The 22,201-nt window shown below is 38.3% G+C and overlaps 1 protein-coding gene across 6 annotated transcripts in view; it reads right to left on the reverse strand.

The window, feature by feature from the left end:
- LEKR1 (leucine, glutamate and lysine rich 1) overlaps positions 1–22,201 on the reverse strand; it is a 178,071-nt gene that overhangs the window by 70,895 nt on the left and 84,975 nt on the right. For all 6 annotated transcript variants that reach the window (XM_049867247.1, XM_049867249.1, XM_049867246.1 and 3 more), the window contains one exon: positions 7,520–7,705. In XM_049867247.1, the coding sequence (XP_049723204.1) occupies positions 7,520–7,705 (186 nt within the window). The remainder of the gene's footprint in view (positions 1–7,519; positions 7,706–22,201) is intronic.

Here is a 22,201-nt window from a genome sequence, read left to right on the forward strand (position 1 = left end):
ATATGGACCAGAATTACCATATGTATTTAAATTTTTGAGTGTCTACATTTCAAAAAACAAAGGGAAAAAACAGAGATTAAAAATGTTTACGTGGAACAGTGATAATCCTAAAAACTATGTACTTGAATCAAACTTGAAATTATTCACTGCTTATTTAAAAGAAAAAAGTAACAACTGTAAAAAATGAATATTTTTTTTAAAAAATGAGTGAAATGTTGCCTGGTCCTGTGCCACATTCATGATTGTTGTTATGTTTGAGTTTGTTGTTCCGGCCACTGTGTCAGTCCATCTCACCAAAGACCTCCCAATAAATACTTAGGGAAAAACAAAGAAGCCAGTCCCAGGAAGGACATGGGCAGTCCAGGGCCAGCAGGTGGGAAGAGCTGAGCTGTGGTAAGAGGCTAATGAGTAGGTTAGTGGATTGGAGGCAGAGAGAAAACATTTTAACAAGTAGAGAACAGTGGAGAAGCGGGGAGCAGAGGGGCAGGATTGGACACTGGAGGTGGGAGCACCTGGTAAATAAAGTGCCCCATGGGCCCCAAAGGGGAGAAGCGTACCAAGTTTGGGAAGCAACACTGCAAGACATGAGGTGGTAACTTGGCTGTCTTCTCCGCACTCCTTTTGTAAAAATTTTTGTAAAAAAAAAAATTTTTTTTTGTAAAACTCCTTTTGTAACCCCTTTTGTAAAATGAGTCGGAAAGAAACAATATGTTGGTGCAATCCATTCATCAGAAAGGTATTTGTGGATAAGGCAAGAGGTACATTTATGAATATTTAACAAATGTTCTGACAATTTCCATACTGAACTCCACACCGAGTAAGATTGTTGGGTTGGTGGAGGGAAAGGGGGGGATACCTGTGCCCTTCACGGACAGGTACGTGGGAAGTGGTACTTGACATCACTAGTTGAGGTCATTAGAGTAGCTCTAATGATCCCGTCCACTCTGACCTAGCAATTTTAAATGGTTTCAACCAAGAGAGATGTAACAGATAGCCTTTAAAAATGGCTTCTTTCTGTGTTACCATAGTTCAGTGGCTACCTATGAGTGAATCCATTCCACAGCAGCAGCAAAAATGAAACCCTCATTTAGTCTTAAAATTGCACCTGCTGCTTTTGGGTTCATCGGCCCCTGCAACCACGCGGGCCAGGAGAAGCCTCCAGCCTGATGCCTGGCCCATGGATTTTGCGACTTGCCGGCATCCACAACTGCATGAGCCATTCCCTTGGATTAAATCTCTCTATTTTATAATTCTATATTTATATATACATTTCGCTGGTTTTGCTCCTCTAGAGAAACCAGCCTAAGACATGGGCCAACATGGTTCTTCTTTTTACAGACTATTTTTAAGAAATATTTTTCCTAAGATCTGATCTGAGAAAAATTGACACGAAGGAGCAGAAGCAGAATAGAATTTATTGTGGGGTCAACCAGTGTTCGGGACTAAAGAAGGAAGGGGCAGGTAAGGTGTTCAGTGTCCCAGGGTCATAGCAGCTGCAGCCTCACCACATGGCCCTTGGGTATATTTTTGACCATGATTCTGGCAGCCTAACTCCACTAGGTTCCCAACCACTCTCTAAGCCGGGTTCTTCCACCTTGCCAGAGATTCTGAATTTGATAAATTCCTTTGCAGTTTAGAGTTCTTTTTTTTGCTGCTTGCAACTAAGAAACCTCACTAATATACCTCTTTTTGGAAATATAAGCCATTTCCAGTTTTTCTCTATGCTATAGTAGTATGGATCCTTTCCCCACATTCCTTATTTTTTCAGGCTAGCACCAAACTTGCTTGCTCATAAGAACCACCTGGAGCATTTATTAAAAATAGAGCATCTCAGGCCCTTAAAGAGTCTAATCCAGTATGTCTGGACTGATGTACAAAATGTGCACTTTTAACAGGCCCCTTTCCTACCCACACCCACCCACACCCACAGCCCCAGGTGCCCTTGTGGTCAGGTGTGTTGTAGAACACTGTCCTGGTCTAAATTTGCACAATGCTTACTAGGTTAACGGTCTGTATCTGTAAGGGAGGGAGCGGGAGAAGAAAACAACTTTTTAATTTTTTAAATGAAAGGAGTTTAGTGTTTCCATGTGTGCATTTTTGGAGTTTACTGAAGTGATTAATGAGCCCACGCTGTCTTTGGCACAACAAAGATCTAGGTTTGAATCTCATCTGTGTGATCATGGGCTACTTCTCTATTCCTAACGAAGGTAGTAAAAGCTTCCACGTAAGGATACTGTGAGGATTAAATGAGAGAAAACTGTCAAGTGCTTAGCAGCACTGGCATAGAGAAGGCTCCTAGTTAGTGAAAACTCTTTCCTTTGTTCCCCTCTTGTCCTTATTCCCATAAACCCCACACACGCTATCACTTCCTTTTTCAACTAAGGAAAGGTTATTACTGTCTACGTTACCCTTAACTATCTGTTATATACGATATAAGATACCGTGTCCTTTGACTCACCGTTTGTGAGGATTCCAGTGCCACCAACTGCACTATAAAAGGGGCAAGGTGGGCAAACCCCACCTTTATCACTAACTGTATGGCACTAACTGCATTCAATTCCCAGCCGGAAGCGAATCCAGGCCTCACCTTCTCACTTTTCCACTCCCTGTCACCAGCGACTTCTGCAGCAATTCCTCTCTCTGACCCTGACCACCCAGAGTTAAATCAGATCTCACCCCCTGAGCCAGTCAAAACATCCCTGGCCACCTAAAGGCCACCTAAGGCCAGGCCACTGGGGAGCCGGGGTAAGCTCGGGGGAGTCTGCACAGCTCCCTGGGCTTCAGAGCAACTGGCCTCCCTCCCTTCCTCTCTCTTTAGTCCCCTGGGACTAGGGCACAAGCTAGAAGGAATCTATCCTTCTTCAATGACTGCCTGTGCAACCTTTCTCTATCACCCAGCCACCTGGAGCTGGGTCTACACAATTCAACTCTCTACTGCCAGTGCCTGCTGGCTCATTGCCCCTGTGGGTCCATTAATTCCCTAAAACAGCTCAGAAAATTCCAGAAACTATTACCTTTACTTACAGTTACCCATTTATTATAACCAGAAAGGATACACGTTCTCCTGTTTACGTCATGCTAGAGTAAACGCTTTTGATGGTATATTGACAAAAATGTTTGAAATAACATTGTATTTTGAATTGACTCACTGCTTTAAAGTTATAATTTATCAAAATACATATAGAATTTGAAACAATCAAAGGCACCATAGAAAAAATAACTCATCTGCTATTAGAACACACAAGCAGAAATAATTTGCTTGCTAATTGCATCAACAAGCTTTTCACTGATAATGGGTAGAACACCTTATAAGCAGTGGTTATTATTTATGATGTTAACAAGAAAAAAGAAGTGAAAATGAAACTTGGGTCATTCTAATAAATATTAATTTGCCCGGCCAAAAAAAGAAAGAAAGAAATATATTCCTAAGAATCCTTGGATCAAATGAAAAAATGAGAATTTACATAGTATTCAGAGAGCATTGAAAAGGAGAATAATACATATTAAAAGCTATGAGACACAGAAAGCTTTACTCATCAGAAAATTTATACCCTTAAATGCCTATATTACTACACAAAAATGGATAAAAAATAAAAGAACTAAGTATTTGTATTCAGACATCTAAAAATAAAAACAAAATACCAGAAGGAAGTTAATAAATATACAAAAATTAATGTGCTAGAAAAAAAGTAGTACAAAGCATAAATAAATCCAAGAGCTAGTTCTTTGAAAAGACCAATAAAATAAAGGCTTGCAAGCCTAATTACTAACAAAAGATGAAAACAAAAGTAGACAAAATTAAAAATCAGAAGTAAAGCATAATCACAGGGAAGAATTTTTTTTTTTTTTTAATGAGAGAATATTACTTGCCACTGTACGGCTATAAATTTGAAATCTTAGAGAAACTGGATGATTTCCTGTAAAAATCCAAATAATCAAACCTGATCTAAGAAGAAGTGAAAATTTAAGTAGTCAAGTTACCACAGAAAACTTCTGAAAGATCAAATGTCTACCATGTAAAGTGGTACACATGAGTTTTTACCTAAAGATACTGGGTTTGTTGCTGAGTTTTATCTAACTTTAAAAGATCAAACAATCCAAGGCTATTTAACACATTTGTTTTATAAAGTTCACTTAATTTTAACATAATACTCTGATAAAATTAGGGGCACCGAATAAAGATTTAATACTACTCTCACTTAGAAATATAAACACTAAACTTATAAATAAAATATTAGCATGTAGAAAACAAGATATAAAAAAGAAATAATGTACCCGAGAATATGACTCCCAGATACCCTTTTAACTCAGTACTGAAGTCACTCCTGAGGTTCACCCTTTCAGCCAAAGATTAGGCAGGCCAGGAACTAGACATGGATGCTCACTGTCACCATTATTATTTAACAATGTCTCAGAGGTTCAAATTAATTTACTAAGACATGAACGAGACAAGAAAATAAAATAACAGATATAAACATTGGAGAAGAATCCATAAACTCTTTTGGGGGGGATGTGGGGGCTACTTGTATAGTTATATAACCAGAAAATCCAAGAGACACTAATAAAAAACTGCTAGAATTAATACGAGGACTTTGTAAGGTTGATGGATATAAGACAAATACACAAAAATCAGTATGTTTTTCTGTTCTATCAACAATCACTTAGCAATGAAAATAGGAAAAATAGTCCATTCATACTATAGGCAGAAACAATAAGATACTTAGTAATAAATTTAATAAGAATAACAAAGAAACATATTTAAATAAAACAACAAAATCTTATTAAAGAACATAAAATATACAAATGGAAAGACATGCCATATTCTTGAATTAAAGGATTTTTTATAATATTAAGAAGACTTCATATCATTAAAAATGTCAATTCACCAAAAATTAGCATATGTGTATGTGTGTATATATATATGTATACATACAGTAATTCCAATTAAATCCCTATTGAGAATACACTTATTTTTAAAATTTATGTGGAAGAATAACTGCCTGTGAATATGTAAGAAAAGTATAAATAGTAGAGAGAGAAAAGTTTACTAGGTACCTGTGATAGTTAATTTTATGTGTCAATTTGGTTAGGTTATGGTACTCAGTTGTTTGGTCAAACAAAACTGAAGAAGAATTGATGCCTTTGAATGATAGTGTTGGCAAAAAATATTGAATATACCAGGGACTGCCAAAAGAACGAACAAATCTGTCTTGGAAGTACAGCCAGAATACTCCTTAGAAGCAAGGATGGGGAGACTTTGTCTTATGTACTTTGGACATGTTCTCAGGAAGGACCAGTCCCTGGAGAAGAACATCATGCTTAGTAAAGTAGAGGGCCAATGAAAAAGAGGAAGACCCTCAATGAGATGGATTGACACAGTGGGTGCAACAATGGGCTCAAACATAGCAATGATTGTGAGGATGGCACAAGACCAGGCAGTTTTTGTTTTGTTGTACGTAGGGTCGCTATAAGTCAGAACTGATTCAATGGCACCTAACGGTGACAAAATACTACACAAACTGCTGTTAGAAATTGTCAAGGGAAAATCCAGTATTGCAACAGAAAATTGGCAAAATCTATGGAAGGTAATTCACAGAAGAGAAAATTAAAATATTTGCTTATTCTTAGTTTTATCTGATTTTTTCATTTCTATCTGCTTTCATGTTGTTACCAAATTCATGTGATAACTCTAAAATTGAGCTCATTATCTTCTCTTCCTACACCTGCTTCTTTCCAGATTTCCCTTGTCTGTGGTATGCTCTCATTATTGAAGACTCCCAGGCACAGAGCCATCTGTGACTTCCTTATCTCCTTTTTCTACTCAGACAGGTGCTCACCTTCCCAGTCCTGGGTACTTCTGTCTACCTTGATTCTACCTCAGGCTTTGCATTGCGGCTCTGGAGACAGCCAAGTAAAGAGAGTGGGAAAAGCATGAGGCTTGGAGTCTAAGTTTGTTTTTACTCCCTGCATTTACTAGCTATGTGGTGCCATGCATGGCATGCTACTTTTCTGGGCCTTGGTTCTCTCATCTGAAAGATGGAATAATTGTACACGCTCCTCATTTATTGACATGGTTAGGTTCCAAAGATCAGGCCGTTATGCAAAAACCTGTGTTATGTGAAAATGGAGGATGATCATATCAGATCACAAAATAGAGGGTGACTATTTACATCATTACATAACTGACAAATTACATCACTACATAACTGTCTAACCACTGAGAATCATGGCCTAGCCGAGGCGACACATAACCTTAACCATCACAGCCAGCATTATGCTCGCCTAGCACCTCAGTTACTAGCACCTTTGCTACTGCCAGATGTATGTTGTTAATGTGCAAAATAGTCGGATAGTAGTTTTTTACTATTGCTGTAAATGCGAAATGTCGTTAACAAGATAGTGGGTAAGTGAGGAGTGGGTTTACCTCCTTTTCATGGTCACTCTGACAGCTGATAGAAGTAATTTATTTAGAGTGCTAGCATGATACCTAACATGAATTAAAAAAAAAAAAAACACGAATTAGGACCTAAGAAATGTTAGTTTCTTTCCCTACTTCAGTCTCTTATAGTTAGTCTTGGGGCTGGGCTGCCAGCAAAGGTCTTTTCTAATTGGCTACCTGGCTTCAATCTTCTGATGCTTGAAATATCTCCATTCATTGCTAACAGATTAATTTTGCTAAAACACTGCTTTTATTATATCATTATATATTATATAATATATATTATATATAATGCATATATATATATACATATGTGTGTGTGTATATATATATATATATATATATATATATATATATATATATATATCATTCTCCTGATTAACCATTCTCACTGATTCCTCACTGCCTTCAGGAAAAAGTGCAAACTCCTTAGGCTTACTGCTGAGACACCCTTTCCTCTGAGGCACAGAGAAACTAAAAACATTGCCCAAGTTACCCAAAACACAATTTTTAACTTTTTGGGAAAATGAAGGATTGTTTAAAAATCTTGATTTACCTTATATAACATCATATGCTGTGTTTTTCTTCAGCACCTTAAGCCATCAATCCACTGGGGATAATGATAAATAAAGTAAATTCCATTTTGTTCTCCTGAAATCTTACTTTGTACTTGAGATGTCTCTAACATACCCACTTAAATCTTAACACTTTAAATGACAGGATATAAGTTGATGATAGCAAACATTGATCACAGGCTGTTATTGCCATAAAACCCACTGCCGTCAAGTCGATTCCAACTCATAGCGACCCTATAGGACAGAGTAGAACTCTCCCATAGGGTTTCCAAGGAGCGGCTGGTGGATTTGAACTGCCGACCTTTTGGTAAGCAGCCGAACTCTTAACCACTGCACCACCAGGGCTCCAGTTATTTTCATAGTTATTCATAATTAGGCATAGTTGCAACACAAAATAATTAAAACAAGATTTTGTTGGGATTGTAAGAGAAATAAAAAACATATATATAGACATTTCCTTTCAGCAGCTAGTTGCCAAGAACGGCAAAAAATAATTTTCTTTTACCTAGTACTTCTTTTTGGAGATCATAGCATCTGGCTTGCAAGTTTTCTTCCTGTTGATTTGATGTGTGAATCTGCTGAGATCGCAATATGGCTTCATCTGACAAGAGTTTCAGGTTTTTCACTTCCTCTTCCAGGCATACCTTATTTCTCTGGGACACTGTCAGACTTCTATTCAGTATGGCTATCTCTGTAAAGAAAAATCCAAGTTCACAAATGTGCATCATTGAATCATAAAATATTTCTCCAAAACCTCTGATGTTTCTTCTGTAAAATTAATAGGTGAGAGCCAACATAACTTTTCTGAGAGCATAATGAGACCTAACCAAAATGTTAAATTTAAATTCAGTAGTGAGTCCGAAGAAGAAAGGGGAAAATGGGTTGTATTGCTAAATGATGCATGAAACCTTTTAGTAGGCATTTTTAGACATTAAATTGTATTAAATGCCAATCCCACCTGCTTTAAAAATGCTCATATAAATGAATAATATCTCTGTAATGTTCTGGATTTTATTTAAATTAAATTGTTTTTCTGGCAACATGATTCAGAAAAGTAAATTTAAATGTGCTAGCATGAGCTGGTTGGTGGACCTTCTAGCAGATTAACTAGGATACAAGGAATAGAATAAGTGTGTGGTGTCTAAAACTAATAAATCTATGTGCAGAAAGTACTAATATATCACAATGATTTTAACAGTACTCTATCCCCAAAAATGAGACCAGAATTCATCAAAGCAGTTATCTGCCATTATTCTACTTAGATTAAGTTTAATAAAAAAATATGCTTTTACAGATCTACTTAGAGTACTTATTTTGCATAATTTTGTGAGAAATACATGGAGCATATTATCCTTCAGAATGATAATTATCAAGCTCTTCCTTCACCAGTCTTCTCAGCATCGCTGCTTTCAACCAGCATTGAAATATATAAACATACCTAGAAAATAATGATACAATCCCATAAAATTTACACAGCCAAAATTAGCTGAATTGATGCGGATGTGATCTACGTGATAATCTCGACAGTCTACTTGGCACTCCCTTCCTTGGTCCTCTCAGCCCTGGGCTGTCTGCTGGGTCCAGGGTGTCAGAACAGGCTGGATTGCCTTATTGCTCTGGTTGCCACCACGTTAGAAATCACAGCCATGTGGGCCAGCGAAGACCAGAAGTGAAGATACACAGATGGACAGAGAAGCAGAAGCCATCTGGCCACCAGAGGTTATGCAAGAAGTAAAGCAGGGAGCTAGAACGGAGCACAGAGGAGAGTGTGTGTCTTACGAGATGGTGAGAAGCCAGACCAGGATTGCAGTCCAAAGAGAGAAAGGCAAATAGCCTTGTCCTGAGTGGAAAGTAGGTCCGGGAGAAAAATCAGCATTAAGATAAGCCTGGAGCACAGGGGTCTGGCACCTTCTTCACTTTGTGTTCCTGTTGAAAACGGACAACCTGGAGAAACAAATTGACTGGGACCAAATAAGTGGGGTTCTACTACCCTTCAACGGTTACCTCCTATGGGATTTTCCTCCTAAGAATAGCTATACGCTTTTTAAAACTTATGAATAAACACACGTTTGTGTGATAAAAACCGCTCTCATACTAGTGCAGTTTTAAAAAGAATGTATTTAAAAAAAAGAAAGGAAGGTTGCAGTTTTTCTTGGCACCTACAAAGTCTCACTGGATATTTTTAGAGCCATCAAGGTGGCTCTTGCAGCTGAATACACTGTCCTGTACCCCAACCGTGTCTGTCCATGGGTAAGTCAGAATGACACTGTCAGAGAAGCACACACGCTGTTACCTAGTTCTCGTCTGCCAAAATGACACTGATTAGGTTAGCAGGTGGCCTCTGTTAGTGAACACTACTATCTGTCTCTAAAATAAATACTATGTCAACGTGACTTTCCTTCTGACACTAAAAGAGTAAGAATTTGCAATACAAACTTATTTGTGAAATATGTTCTAATACATGGAAAAGTACAGCAAGATTTCAAAACTACCAATAAGGAGCTACAATGTTTCTGATACGGAGTTAGGAAAGTTAACTCAGTGGAGATGAATTAACTCACCCTTGGCATACTACGGAGCCCTGGTGGCACAGTGGTTAAGAGCTATGGCTGCTAACCAAGAGGATGGCAGTTTGAATCCACCAGCCACTCCTTGGAAACCCAGTGGGCAGTTCTACTCTGTCCTATAGGGTCGCTATGAGCTGGAATCGACTCAACGGCAACGGGTTTGTTTTTTTATTTTTTCTTTAACCACATCCCCTCTACTCACACCTATAGGAATCATGTGTTAGACTTTGTAGGGCAACCTTGGTGTCAAATATTCAATCCTACCTTTGCCATTAATACAACTGCATACTTGTCAGTCAGGTGTCCCAATTTGGGGTTTCAGAAGTTATGATTCCCACCAGGTCAACTTATAGTGCTCCCGATACCTACCCTGTGCTTTCTCTGTCTTGGCACCACTCCATGGAGGTCCCCCTACCCTGGTACATCCTGCCTGCCACGGCTCAAATGCTACCTTCGCTCCAGCTCTTTTCTAACCTGAGTTGGAGGTGACCTTCATCTTCCTGGGACTCACACCAATCTGCACCATTTATATCGTCCTGATCATATGCATACATGTAACCTACTATTAGACTATAAGTCATTTTAGGCCAAAGATAGTACCCTACTTACTTATTCACTTTTACTCCCCCCCAGTAATTTCTAACACAACACCCTGGAATTAATAGGTGCTCAATAAATTTTTTTTTTAAAAATACCTACTAAATGAAGAAAGGCATTGTCAAGCAAAGCTTCTAAACAGTTTCTAATATACGACTAAGAAGATCCCAACACTCTGTTTGTTTTTCCTCAGCTGTCTCTTCAGAGGCCCACATTCTGCACATGTTTTTAATGTCAGGCTACGTAAGGCAGATAAACACACATCCAAAAAGAAGGAGACATTTTTAATAGAACAGGTGTGCCGGTTAATTCTATGTGTCAAATTCTCTAGGTGACGGCACTCAGTCGTTTGGTCAAACATTAGTCTGGATATCACTATGAGGGTATTTAGATGTGATGAACATTTACAATCAGGTGACTGTAAGCAAAGAAGATGGCCTTTCATAATGTGGGTGGGCCTTACCTAATCAGTTGGAGTTCTTAAGAGCAAAAACTAAGGTTTTTCAAGGGAGAAGATATTTTGTAAAATTCCTTTTACGAGACAGTAAAATAGGAATCTTGCCAAGTTTCCAGCCTACTGCTTGACCTACAGATTTTGGACCTGCCAGCCCCCACGATTTCGTGAGCCAATTCCTTAAAACCAAGCAATATCCATCTATCTAGCTAGCTATCTTATTGGTTCTTTTTCTCTGGACAACCCTAATATAATAAGCAAATAAGCCTATTCTACCTCTAATTTCATCAATTTAACAAAAAATGTGAACTGCATTTCTAAACCCAATTCTGGACTCAGTAAACAACTGTTTTGGAAGTGGAAGTTAATTTGATTCCATGCCTGTTAAAAATAGTTTGTCTTGGTAAAAATATTAATTTTTTCTAAAATCTCTTTTATTTTGATTTAAAAAATTTATCAAAATAGGTATGCTTTGGTTTAAGAAACTCTAATTTATGAACATTTAGACTTAAAAATATTGATTACATAAAGTGATATTCATGCAAGAGTAGGAAATATTTCACTCATATCTGCCATTCAATATTCAGCATACTTTGTCAGCAAGAAAACATTAAGCAACGCCTTTCACTAGGAAAGCTGTCTCTGTGCCTTGATCGTAAAATCTAACAATTTTAATATTTAATACACGAATCCTTTTTTAAAGAATCTGAATAATACTGTGCATTGTGTATTGGATTTAATATATTCCAGTATATTTATTATTTAAAAAGTTTATCACATTGAATTTATAGCCAATACATGCTTTTAGCTTTTAAAATAAGTTCTTATTATATAATTCACTTGGTAATGAAAGTACAATTATTAGCATTAATCCCATACAATCAATATCTTTGACTTGACAAGAATTTTCTTTGTAGTCCTGTTCAAATAAGCTTAATATTATGTTAGGACATTATGATATTAGGATACTTCTATAACCTTTTTGTCTGGGCATACTGATACAAACCCTGTGTGACCGTAAGTTCATAATGACTTTACATAATGAGTTCGGTTTTATTACAGGGATAGAAAAAAAAAAAAAAAACCTCAGACTAGATTTATTATTTAATTTAGGGATCATGAAAGTTTTTTAAAAATTTTAATTTTGAAATAAATATAATTTTACAGGAAGTTACAAAGAAATGTACAAGGAGGTCCTGTCCTCTCCTTGATCCTGCTCTCTCAATGTTAACATTTTGCGTTAACTATTTTTATAATATGCCATCAAAGCCCAAGAAATCGACACTGTTAGAATACACAGTTTATTCATATTTCACCAGTTGTATGTGCACTCATTTGTGTATGTAGTCCTGTGCTGTGCAATTTCATCACGCATGTAACTTCATATAAATACTACCACAATATCAAGGTACAGAGCTGCTCCATCACGAGGCTCCCTTTACAGCCACCATCACCCCAACCCTCCATCATCCTTAATCCCTGCAATTGCCAATCTGTTCTCCATCTCTATAACTTTATTTCAAGAATATTTCAAGTTGCATAACTGAAATCATAGATTATGTAACCTTTTGAGACTGTCTTTTTCACTCAGCATAATCCCTTGAGGTTCTTCCAAACTATCGCATGGATCAATAATTTACTCCTTTTTATTGCTGAGTATAAACATACCACAGTTTGTTTAACCACTTATCCATTGAAGGACATCTGGGCTGTTCTCCATCTTTGACTATTCCAGATAAAGCTGCTATGAGCACGCATGTACAGGTTTTTGCATGCACACAGGTTTTCATTTCTCTGGAATAAATGCCCAGAGTGCAATTACCGTGTCATATGGTAAGGGCATTTTCACGTTGGAAGGAACCGCAACTATTCTCTAGAGGGGCTGTACCATTTCATATTACCACCAGCACTGTATGAGGGATCCAGTTTCCTTGATCCTGCCAACACTTGGTATGGTTGGTCCTTCTTAGACATTCTAATAAAACTGTAGCAGTATCCCATTGTAGTTTTAATTTGCATTTCCCTGATGACGAATGATATTGAACATTGTTTCATGGACTTACCTGCTGTCTCTATATCCTTTTTGGGGAAATGCCTGTTCATGTTTTTTGCCTATTTTCTAATCAGATTGTTTTTTTAATGTTGAGTTTTGATAATTCTTTATTTATTCTGTGTCGGATATATGGTTTGCAAATGTTTTCTCCCATTTGTCTTTTCATCCTCTTAACATGGTCTTCCACAGAGCAAAAAGTATTTAATTTTGCTGAGGTCCAATTTATCTATTTTTCCTTTTATGTATCACATTTTTAGTTCAACTTTAAGAACTCTTCGACTAATCCTAGTTCCCAAAGAGTTCTATGCTTTTTTTCCTAGAATTTATATGGTTTTACATTTAAGTCCATGGTTAATTCTGAGTTGATTTTTGTATAGCCATGAGGCTTAGGTTAAGGTTCCTTTGTTTTGCCTATGGATGTCGAATTAGTCCAGCATCATTTGTTGAAAAGGTCGTCCTTGCTCCATTGAATTGCTTCTGCATCCCTGTCAAAAATCAGAAGGGAAGGGCCTATTTCTATGTGAGTGTAACTATATAGATTTGTTAAAAACTACAGGTGAAAAGCAGTAATTCTGTTCCCTTATCTAGGAGGAGAGCTACAAGCCTGCTAAAATAAACACTTCTGCAACATAAATAAAAATTTAATACAATGGAAGAAATACAGACTTTAGAATAAAAAAGCTGCTGGAGAATATAAAATAACAATGGCTAACATGTGCTGATTCCTTACCATGCTAGGCATAGTGTGTGTGTTCCCTCGTTTTTTAGATGAGGACATGATGGTACAGAGTGTCTTAGTCATCTAGTGCTGCTATAACAGAAATACCACAAGTGAATGGCTTTAACAAACAGAAATTTATTCTCTCCCAGTCTAGGAGGCTGTCATCGTTGTTAGGTGCCGCTGAGTCGGTCCCAACGCATAGTGACCCTATGTACAACAGAACAAAACATTGACTGGTCCTGTGCCATCCTCACAATCATTGTTATGTTTGAGCCCATTATTGCAGCCACTGTGTCAATGCATCTTGTTCAGGGACTTCCTATTTTTCTCTGGCCCTCTACTTTACCAAGCATGACATCTTTCTCCAAGGACTGATCCCTCCTGATAACACGTCCAAAAAATGTGAGGCATAGTCTCGCCATCCTTGCTTCTAAGGAGCATGCTGGTTGTACTTCTTCCAAGACGGACTTGTTCGTTTTTTTGTCAGTCCGTAGTATATTTAATATTCTTCACTGACACCTCAATTCAAAGGCATCAATTCTTCTTAGGTCTTCCTGATTCATCGTCCAGCCTTCACATGCATATGAGGCAATTGAAAGCACCATGGCTTCAGTCAGGTATTCATCAGTCATCGAGGTGACATCTTTGCTTTTCAAAACTATAAAGAGGTCTTTTGCAGCAGGTTTGCCCAATGCAATGCATCTTTTGATTTCTTGATGCTGCTTCTATGGGTGTTGATTGTGGATCCAAGTAAAATGAAATCCTTGACAACTTCAATCTTTTCTCTGTTTATTATGATGTTGCTTATTGGTCCAGTCGTGAGGGCTTTTGTTTTCTTTACGTTGAGGTGTGACCCATACTGAAGGCTGTAGCCTTTGACCTTCATCAATAAGTGCTTCAAGTCCTCTTCATTTTCAGCAAGCAAGGTTGGTGTCATCTGAATAACTCAGGTTGTTACTGAGTCTTCCTCCAATCCTGATGCCCCATTCAGGGTGCCAGCTCCAGGGGAAGGCTTCTCTCTCTCTTGGCTCTAGGGGAAGGTCCCTGTCATCAATCTTGCCTGGTCCAGGAGCTTCTCTGTGAAGGGACTCTGACTCCAAAGGACACGCTTTGTTCCTAGCACTACTTCCTTGGTGGTATTAGGTCCCCGATGTCTCTCTGCTCACTTCTCTCTTCTATAGCTCAAGAGATTGACTTAAGGCACAACCTGATCTTGTAGGTTGAGTCCTGCCTCATTAACATAACTGCCAATAATCCTACCTCATTAACATCATAGAGACAGGATTTACAACACATAGGAAAATCACATCAGATGACAAAATGGACAATCACACAATACTGGGAATCATAGCCTAATCAAAAGTCCACACATTTTTGGGAACACAATTCAATCTGTAATATAGAGTCATCTCTAAGTGTCAGAGCCAGTATAGGAATGTTGGCTTTCTGGCCCTAGAGCCTTGCTCTTAGGAAGCCCATGTACCTGTAAGTACTAAGAATTGCAGTCTTATGGTCAACTGATTTTGAACAAGGGTGCCAATGTCATCCATTGGGAAAAGAACCGTCTTTTCAACAGATGGTGCTGGGACAACTAGAGAGCCCACATGCAGAAGAACTGAAGCCCACAACACGAAGAGGTCAGCACAGGCTGGCACAGACACACCAGCTTCTTGAGGCCCTCCTTCAGGGTGAGGGTCAGGTGTGTTAAAGGACAAAGCTACCAAGGATTCCACATTCCTCTCCAGATTCTTCATGATTTCTGCCAAGACTTCCAACTTTACTGAGATTGAGTAGGGCTGGTTTAATAAACTTAAGCTAAAGCTGAATTAAATAGCCAAGATGACAAACTAGAAATAAGAAATAAAAAACATTAACAAGTTAAGTAACAAGTTAAGATTAACAGAGTGAATATTGAAAGTATTCTCCAGCTACAATTCACATTAAGTCCTCATAATTTCTGTGCATAGCAAATAAAATGAAATGGAATTACAAAGTTTTAAGTTTTTAAAAGTGTGAAAAAGTTCATTTCACTGTTTATCTATACCAGCATTGTCCGACAGAGATACAACACAATTCGACATATATAATTTTAAATTTTCTAGTAGTCACATTAAATAATGTGAAAGGAAACACGTGAAAATTAATTTTAATAATGTATTTTATTTAACTCAACATATCCAAAATACTATCATTTTAACAAGGGGCTATTTTTTTTATAGCCGGGTTTCAGACGCTCAGTAGCCGTGTGTGGCTAGTGGCTACCACATTGGGCAGGGCAGGTCTGTACCCTGCCTAGGCTCTTGGTAATCCTTTCAGGTACGGGTGATAGTTCCTCAAGATTTACCAGAATCAATCTTTAAGTTCTTTAGACTCTCTGAATCTAAATTTAAGGTATATAGTTTATTTAAATATGTTGTGAAATTGTCACGTTTCTATATTTACTAGAACTGGTTCTAAATTTAAAATGTGTTCAAACTGATCAAAGAAACTTTGAAAAAAGGCAAGCCTCAGCACCTTTGGAGTCCTGCACATACTTGTTCATGTTTGTACATCCATGCCTTGGGGCTTCGATTGTGCTGATATCTCTGACTAAGGAGAAAGTTTTACAAATGGAGGAAAAAAAAAAACCTTACAATAATATAACTTCAGCCCCAGTCACACCCCATCTGCTGGGCTCATGAAGCTCTCGCTTGGGAACTGAACATACCACTCTTGTGTACGTATTTCTACCTCTGAGCTTCTGCAATTACCACTTCCAACAAACTTCTAAACGAAGCCCACCACTTCTGATGTAAAAGTGATCTCCTCTGACGGCAAATGCAAAAGTCAAGGGTTGAAAATGAACTTCTCTCTTCTCAGGCTGGATAAAATATGAAACGTAGTATTACTTGCAAACGAAAAGCAAAATGGGCCTACTCGTTGATTCTGCAATTCCAGGGATTAACTGTTAAGGAAAAAATGGGACAAGGTCACAAAGTTGCATGTATAAGATGTTCACTGAAGCTTTATCTATGAAGCAAAAACGATGATCTAGGCAAATGTCTATGAATAGAAAACGAGTTAAATAAGATACTTTTCCATAAAGAGGTACTACGTCAACATAATTGACCTCATTTGCTGGCACGCTGTATTTCCATGGTATGTTAACATATACAAAGTTAGGAACGTATACCAACGTTAGCAGCGGGTCTCCCCGGGCAACGAGACTACAGATGACCCTGATGTCCTTCTTTGCCTTTTTATATCCTCTTTGCCTTTATATTGAGGTCCTTTTATGTTTACAGTCAGAAAAAATCCTTGAGGGCATTTGCAATTTGGAGAAAAGAGATAATTTTTAAGTTTTTTATTTGCCTGCTTGTCAATTCAATAACCAACTTTCAATCTTGTTTTAAAAATCAGATGAAGAATTACATCACTGATAGCAAAGCATGTAAAACTTGCTCTTGGCTTTCAGGTGAGCGAAGCTCCTACTTGAAGCCTTCTCTCCTTTTCTACCCCCTTCTCTCTGGATTACAGAAGGAATACATGAGCATCATCAAAACGATTTAGGGAATACACAGAGGCTTAGAAAAGAACTTAAAGGTTATCAGTAACCTCACTATTAAATTCTCACTATTAAACTACTTCCGTTTGAGTACCCACTATGGAACAGGCACCACTCTCTTAAAATACCAGTCAAAATCTCTGTCCTCAAGGAGACTATAGCCTATTAGGAGATTGGCAGTAAACGCCTAAGTCAATAAATGGATAAGATTATTTCTGGCAGTGATAAATTCTATTGAAAATTAAACATTAAAAGGAGATAGAGAAGAATTGCAAGGGAAGACTACTCTAATTAACTAGGGTGGTCAGCAAAGACCACTCTGAGGAGGTGAAATCTGAACTGAGAGCTAAACCATAAGGGGCAGCTACTTGTTCTGGGAGATCCTCTACCCATTTCCCCTTCATGACCCTAAGTGCCTCCCTGTCTCCATATATCACATGGTCATGGCCACAGATCGCATTCTGTGCAGCAGGCTTTCTGTTCTTTCTCTTCCTGTGACTTTGTTCCTGCTTTATAGAGTCCTGGTGGCACAGTGGTTAATAACCAAAAGGTCGGCAGTTTGAATCCACCAGCCACTCCTTGGAAACTGTCCTATAGGGTCGCTATGAGTTGGAATGGACTTGACAGCAACGGCTTTTTTTTTTTTTTTTTTTGCTTTAATAGAAATACCATATGGAGATGGTTTTAATAAATAAATTTATTCTCTCACAGTCTAGGAGGCTAGAAGTCCGAATTCAGGGCATCAGCTCTAGGGGAAGACTTTCTCTCTGTTGGCTCTAGGGGAAAGTTCTTGCCTCCTTTCAACATCTGTGGGCCCAGCTTTCCTTGGAAATCTCCATGTGTCTTGGCGTCAATCTTCCCTTGGGTCTAGGAGGTTCTCAACTCAGGGATCCTGGGTCCAAGAATGCATTCCACTCCCTCCTCTTCTTTCTTGATGGTAGTAGGTCCTTCTCTCTCTGCTCGCTTCTCTCTCCTTTTATCTCTTGTAAGATAAAAGGTGATGCAACCCACAGCCCAGAGAAACTCCCCTTATATCAGATCAGGGCTGTGACCCAAGCAAGGGTGTATACCACCCTAATCCTCATTAATATGACCTAATCCTGCCTCATTAACATAACAGACAGCTCACTCCCAAATAGGACCATAACCACAGCCATAGAGGCTAAGATTTACGACACATCACAAAATGGAGGACAACCACACAATACTGAGAATCATGGCCTAGCCAAGTTGACACATGTTTTAGGGGGACACAGTTCAATCCGTGACAAATTCTAAGACTGATAATTAGTTTAAAAGACTTCTGAAAAGAAATCATGGATTGGAGACAAAACTAATAATGCAACACAATTGAAAAGGAAAGCTGTCAGAGCTGATGTTTCTCCTGTTCTAGTATGACTGAGTTCATGATTAGCGACATCATCATCAGTAACAATGTTATTGAGAAGATGTGGCAAGATAGTGAAAAAAAACTATGAAAAAGCCCATCTGAAATGTGGATTAATATTCTCTATTCACATCCCATTAGAATGACTAAAATTAAAAAGACTGACAATACTAAGTGTTGGCAAGGATGTGGGCCAATCAGGGTTCTCAGACACTGCTGATAGGAATGTGAAAGAATACAACTACTTTGGAAAACTGTTAGGTAGAAGCTAAATATACCCTGCCATATGACCCAGTCATTCCACTCCTAGTCGTTTACCCCGAAGAAATGAAAACAAATATGCATAAAAAGAGTTATGCGCAAATGTTCATAGTAGTTTTATTCATAATAATAAACAACTAGAAACAACTCAAATGTCCATCAACAGACGAATGGATAAACGGAATAGAGCACAGGCATTCAGTGCGGTACTGAGCAGCCATTCAAAAGTGACTGATACACAGAGAGTACTTACTGTATGATTCCATTTATCTAATATTCTAGAAAACGTAAACAAATATTATAGCAACAAAAAGCAGATCAGTGGCTTCCCAGGGCCGAGAGAGGAGAGAGGGATGGACTACAAAGCACACAGGAATTTGGGGGATGAAAAAAATGTTCTGTATGTTGCTTGCTGCACCAGCTTCATGGGTGTACACATCTGTTAAAACTCATCAAACTGTATGCTTTAAATGGATGCAGTTTATTGTATATAAGTTATATTTCAATTAAAAATTTAAAAATTAAAATATGCACCCAGAAAACAAAGACATCTTCTGAAGTGTTTTAGTAATATTTAAAATCATGTAATACTCTATATACCATGTAACAAAATTTCACTAACTTTGATGATAATTTTTTTTTTTTTATGATCTTATGTATAGAAAATCCTAAGGAATCCCCCCCCACACAAGCTGTTAGAACTAATAAATAAGTCAGCAAGGTTGCAGGATACAAGATCAACATACAAAAATAAACTGTATTTCTATACATTTGAGATGAACAATTCAAAAAATAAAATTAAGAAATCAATTCAATTTATGCCAGCATCAAAAAGAATAAAGTAAGAATAAACTTAATAAAAGATGTGCAAGGCCTGTACACTGAAACTACAAAACATTGCTGAAAGAAGTTAAAGAAGATGGAAATTAATGTTCATGGACTGGAAGAATATTGTTAATATGGCAGTACTCCTCAAATTGACCTACAGACTCATCACAATCCTTATCCCAGTGGTCTTATTTGTAGAAACTGACAAGCTGATCCTAAAATTTATACAGAAACTCAAGTGACTCATATTACTTTTGAGGGAATTAGCGGAATGAAAGATTGGCTTGAGTGATAGCTGGATACTGGTGCCATTGAATGAGATGGAGAAGACAGGAGGAGAAAGGGTTTGGAGGGCAGGAGGACAATTGAGAGTTGTTTTCTCAGACATATTCCTATTAGACATCTAAATGGAAACATTGAGTAAACTATTAGTTATACAAGTTTGAGGCTCAGAAGAAAGATCAAGGCTAGAGATACAGATTTGGGAGTTAGTCATACAACTATAGATGGTGTTTAGAGCCACAGAACGAGATGAGATCACCTTTGGAGTGAGTGTAGACAGGACAATGGTATGAGTATTGATCCCTAGGGCACTCCAGCTTTTAGAGACTGGACAAAGAAGAAAGATGCCAACAAAGAAGATCTTAAGATTTGGGAGTGAGTCATACGCCTATACAGGGTGTTTAGAGCCACAGAACAAGATGAGGTCACCTTTGGAGTGAGTGTAGACAGGAGAACGGTATGAGTATTGATCCCTAGGGCACTCCAGCTTTTAGAAACTGGACAAAGAAGAGAGATGCCAACAAAGAAGATCTTAAGTGTGTAAACCATTTGTGCCACCCAGGAACCCTTTTTCTAGGCAAATTTGTCATTTCTTTAGCAATATGATTCTGTCAAAAAGCTGGTAGGCTTCCACTCAGTTGCATATACAAATAATTAGTCAAGACCTCACTGAGACATAGTTTTTATGCTTGAAATATCTGGTCGTTTTTACAGGCTTCTGTAATCTGCCCATTCCCTCCTCTCAATTTAAGGGCCAGCAGTTTGAAACAGGGAAAGGCAACACATTTTCCTGGGCATAGCTGCTACTGTCTGGTCTAGGACTCTTAGTGAGAGGTTCTGAGGATGACAGGGGGCCCCAGAATAATCTCTTGCCAAGGCCACCTCTTATCACTAGCTTGAGTTCACTTCTCTTGTATAACCAAAAGTAACATTGCTAAAAGATAATCAGAAATAGCCAGCACACATCAGCCATCTGATCTTTTCTAACCAGTGGCTCCACGGTTTTCAGAGCCTTTCTACCTTCTTGCTCTGCTATCCTTAGCATGCAGCTTCTATTTTAGGTGGTAAGCTGGCTGCTCTAGCTCTTCCCATCATGCATTCCAACAAGTGAGTAGGGGAGATGGGGAGACAGAAAGGGTATGTCTCTTTCCTTTTAATCCACGAATTGGAAGCTGCATAAATCATTTTCACTTATAAGCCATTAGCTAGGCCTTAGTCACATGATCACAACTGGCTACAGAAGAGATTGGGGAATACAGCCTTTAGTTGAGCAGCCAGGTGTCCAAATAATATTCAGGTTCTAGTGCTAAAGAACAAAAGGAAAGAATGGGCATTGAGGGAAAGCTAGTTGCACCTGCCACAAAGGCCTGGAGAAGGCAGAGCTTTAAGGAGAAGGTGGAGATTTATGGGACAAACATGATGACAGTAGGCAACAATTTCCTCTTCTCACCTGAGATGCCAAATAAAAGTAAACAAAAAAACAAAACAAAACAAAACAAAAAACCCATTGCCATCGAGTCAAATCCAACTCATAGCAACCCTATAGGACAGAATAGAACTGCCCTATAGAGTTTCCAAGGAGCACCTGGTGGATTCGAACTGCCGACTTTTTGGTTAGCAGCTGTAGCACTTAACCACTACGCCACCAGGGTTTCCAAATAAAAGTAAACCGAATAAAAAAGAAAGGCAGATGGGAGGATAGGAAGGGACCCAGAACAGCATATCTCAGGAAATGCCAACAAAATACACTTTCTAAGGGAAGGGGTGCACCAAGAAATGGCAAGCCCATATTCCTTGCACACAGCAGACCTGTGGAAATGGAGAGGGCAGGATGGCAATCAGGAAGAACATTGGAACACTAGCGGCAGCTGTTGTGTGGTGGAGAAAAACAGAGAATACCAAAATGACCTAGAGGATGCAAGTCACAGTAAATGCCAGCAAAAATACATCCCCGAAAGAATTTTCTGCAAAGGAGCCAAGAAATCATATGATGAATAATAAAAAGAGAACTAGCACAGCATCAATACAAAGATATTAGAAGAAAAAAAGGTAGGAAAAAGAAGCAAAACTTACTGAAGAGTACTAAAAAACTAAAAAAAAAAAACACTAAACCCATTGGCGTCGAGTCACTTCCAACTTATAGTGACCCTATAGGGCAGGGTAGAACTGCCCCATGGGTTTCCAAGGAGTGGCTGGTGGGTTTGAACTGCAGACCTTTCTGGTCAGCAAACACAGCTCACCATAGCTCTTAACCACTGTGCCTAATGTTGCTATGAAACAAAAGACAATTCTAACCAAACATCATATATTTCACTATGAAAATGTAATGAAGTAACCATGTCTATGAAGAAACCACAAAAAGTAAAATGAGAATTCAGGGGAGAGATGGCCAAAAAATGGGAGGAGACAGCCAAGTAACAGGAGATAGAACAAAAGCTAAATTAACTCAGGAAAAAAATGAAAATAAATAACGAAACCCAACACAGAAATGAA

This window comes from Elephas maximus, chromosome 23 (assembly GCF_024166365.1).
Source record: "Elephas maximus indicus isolate mEleMax1 chromosome 23, mEleMax1 primary haplotype, whole genome shotgun sequence".
Taxonomy (NCBI): domain Eukaryota; kingdom Metazoa; phylum Chordata; class Mammalia; order Proboscidea; family Elephantidae; genus Elephas; species Elephas maximus.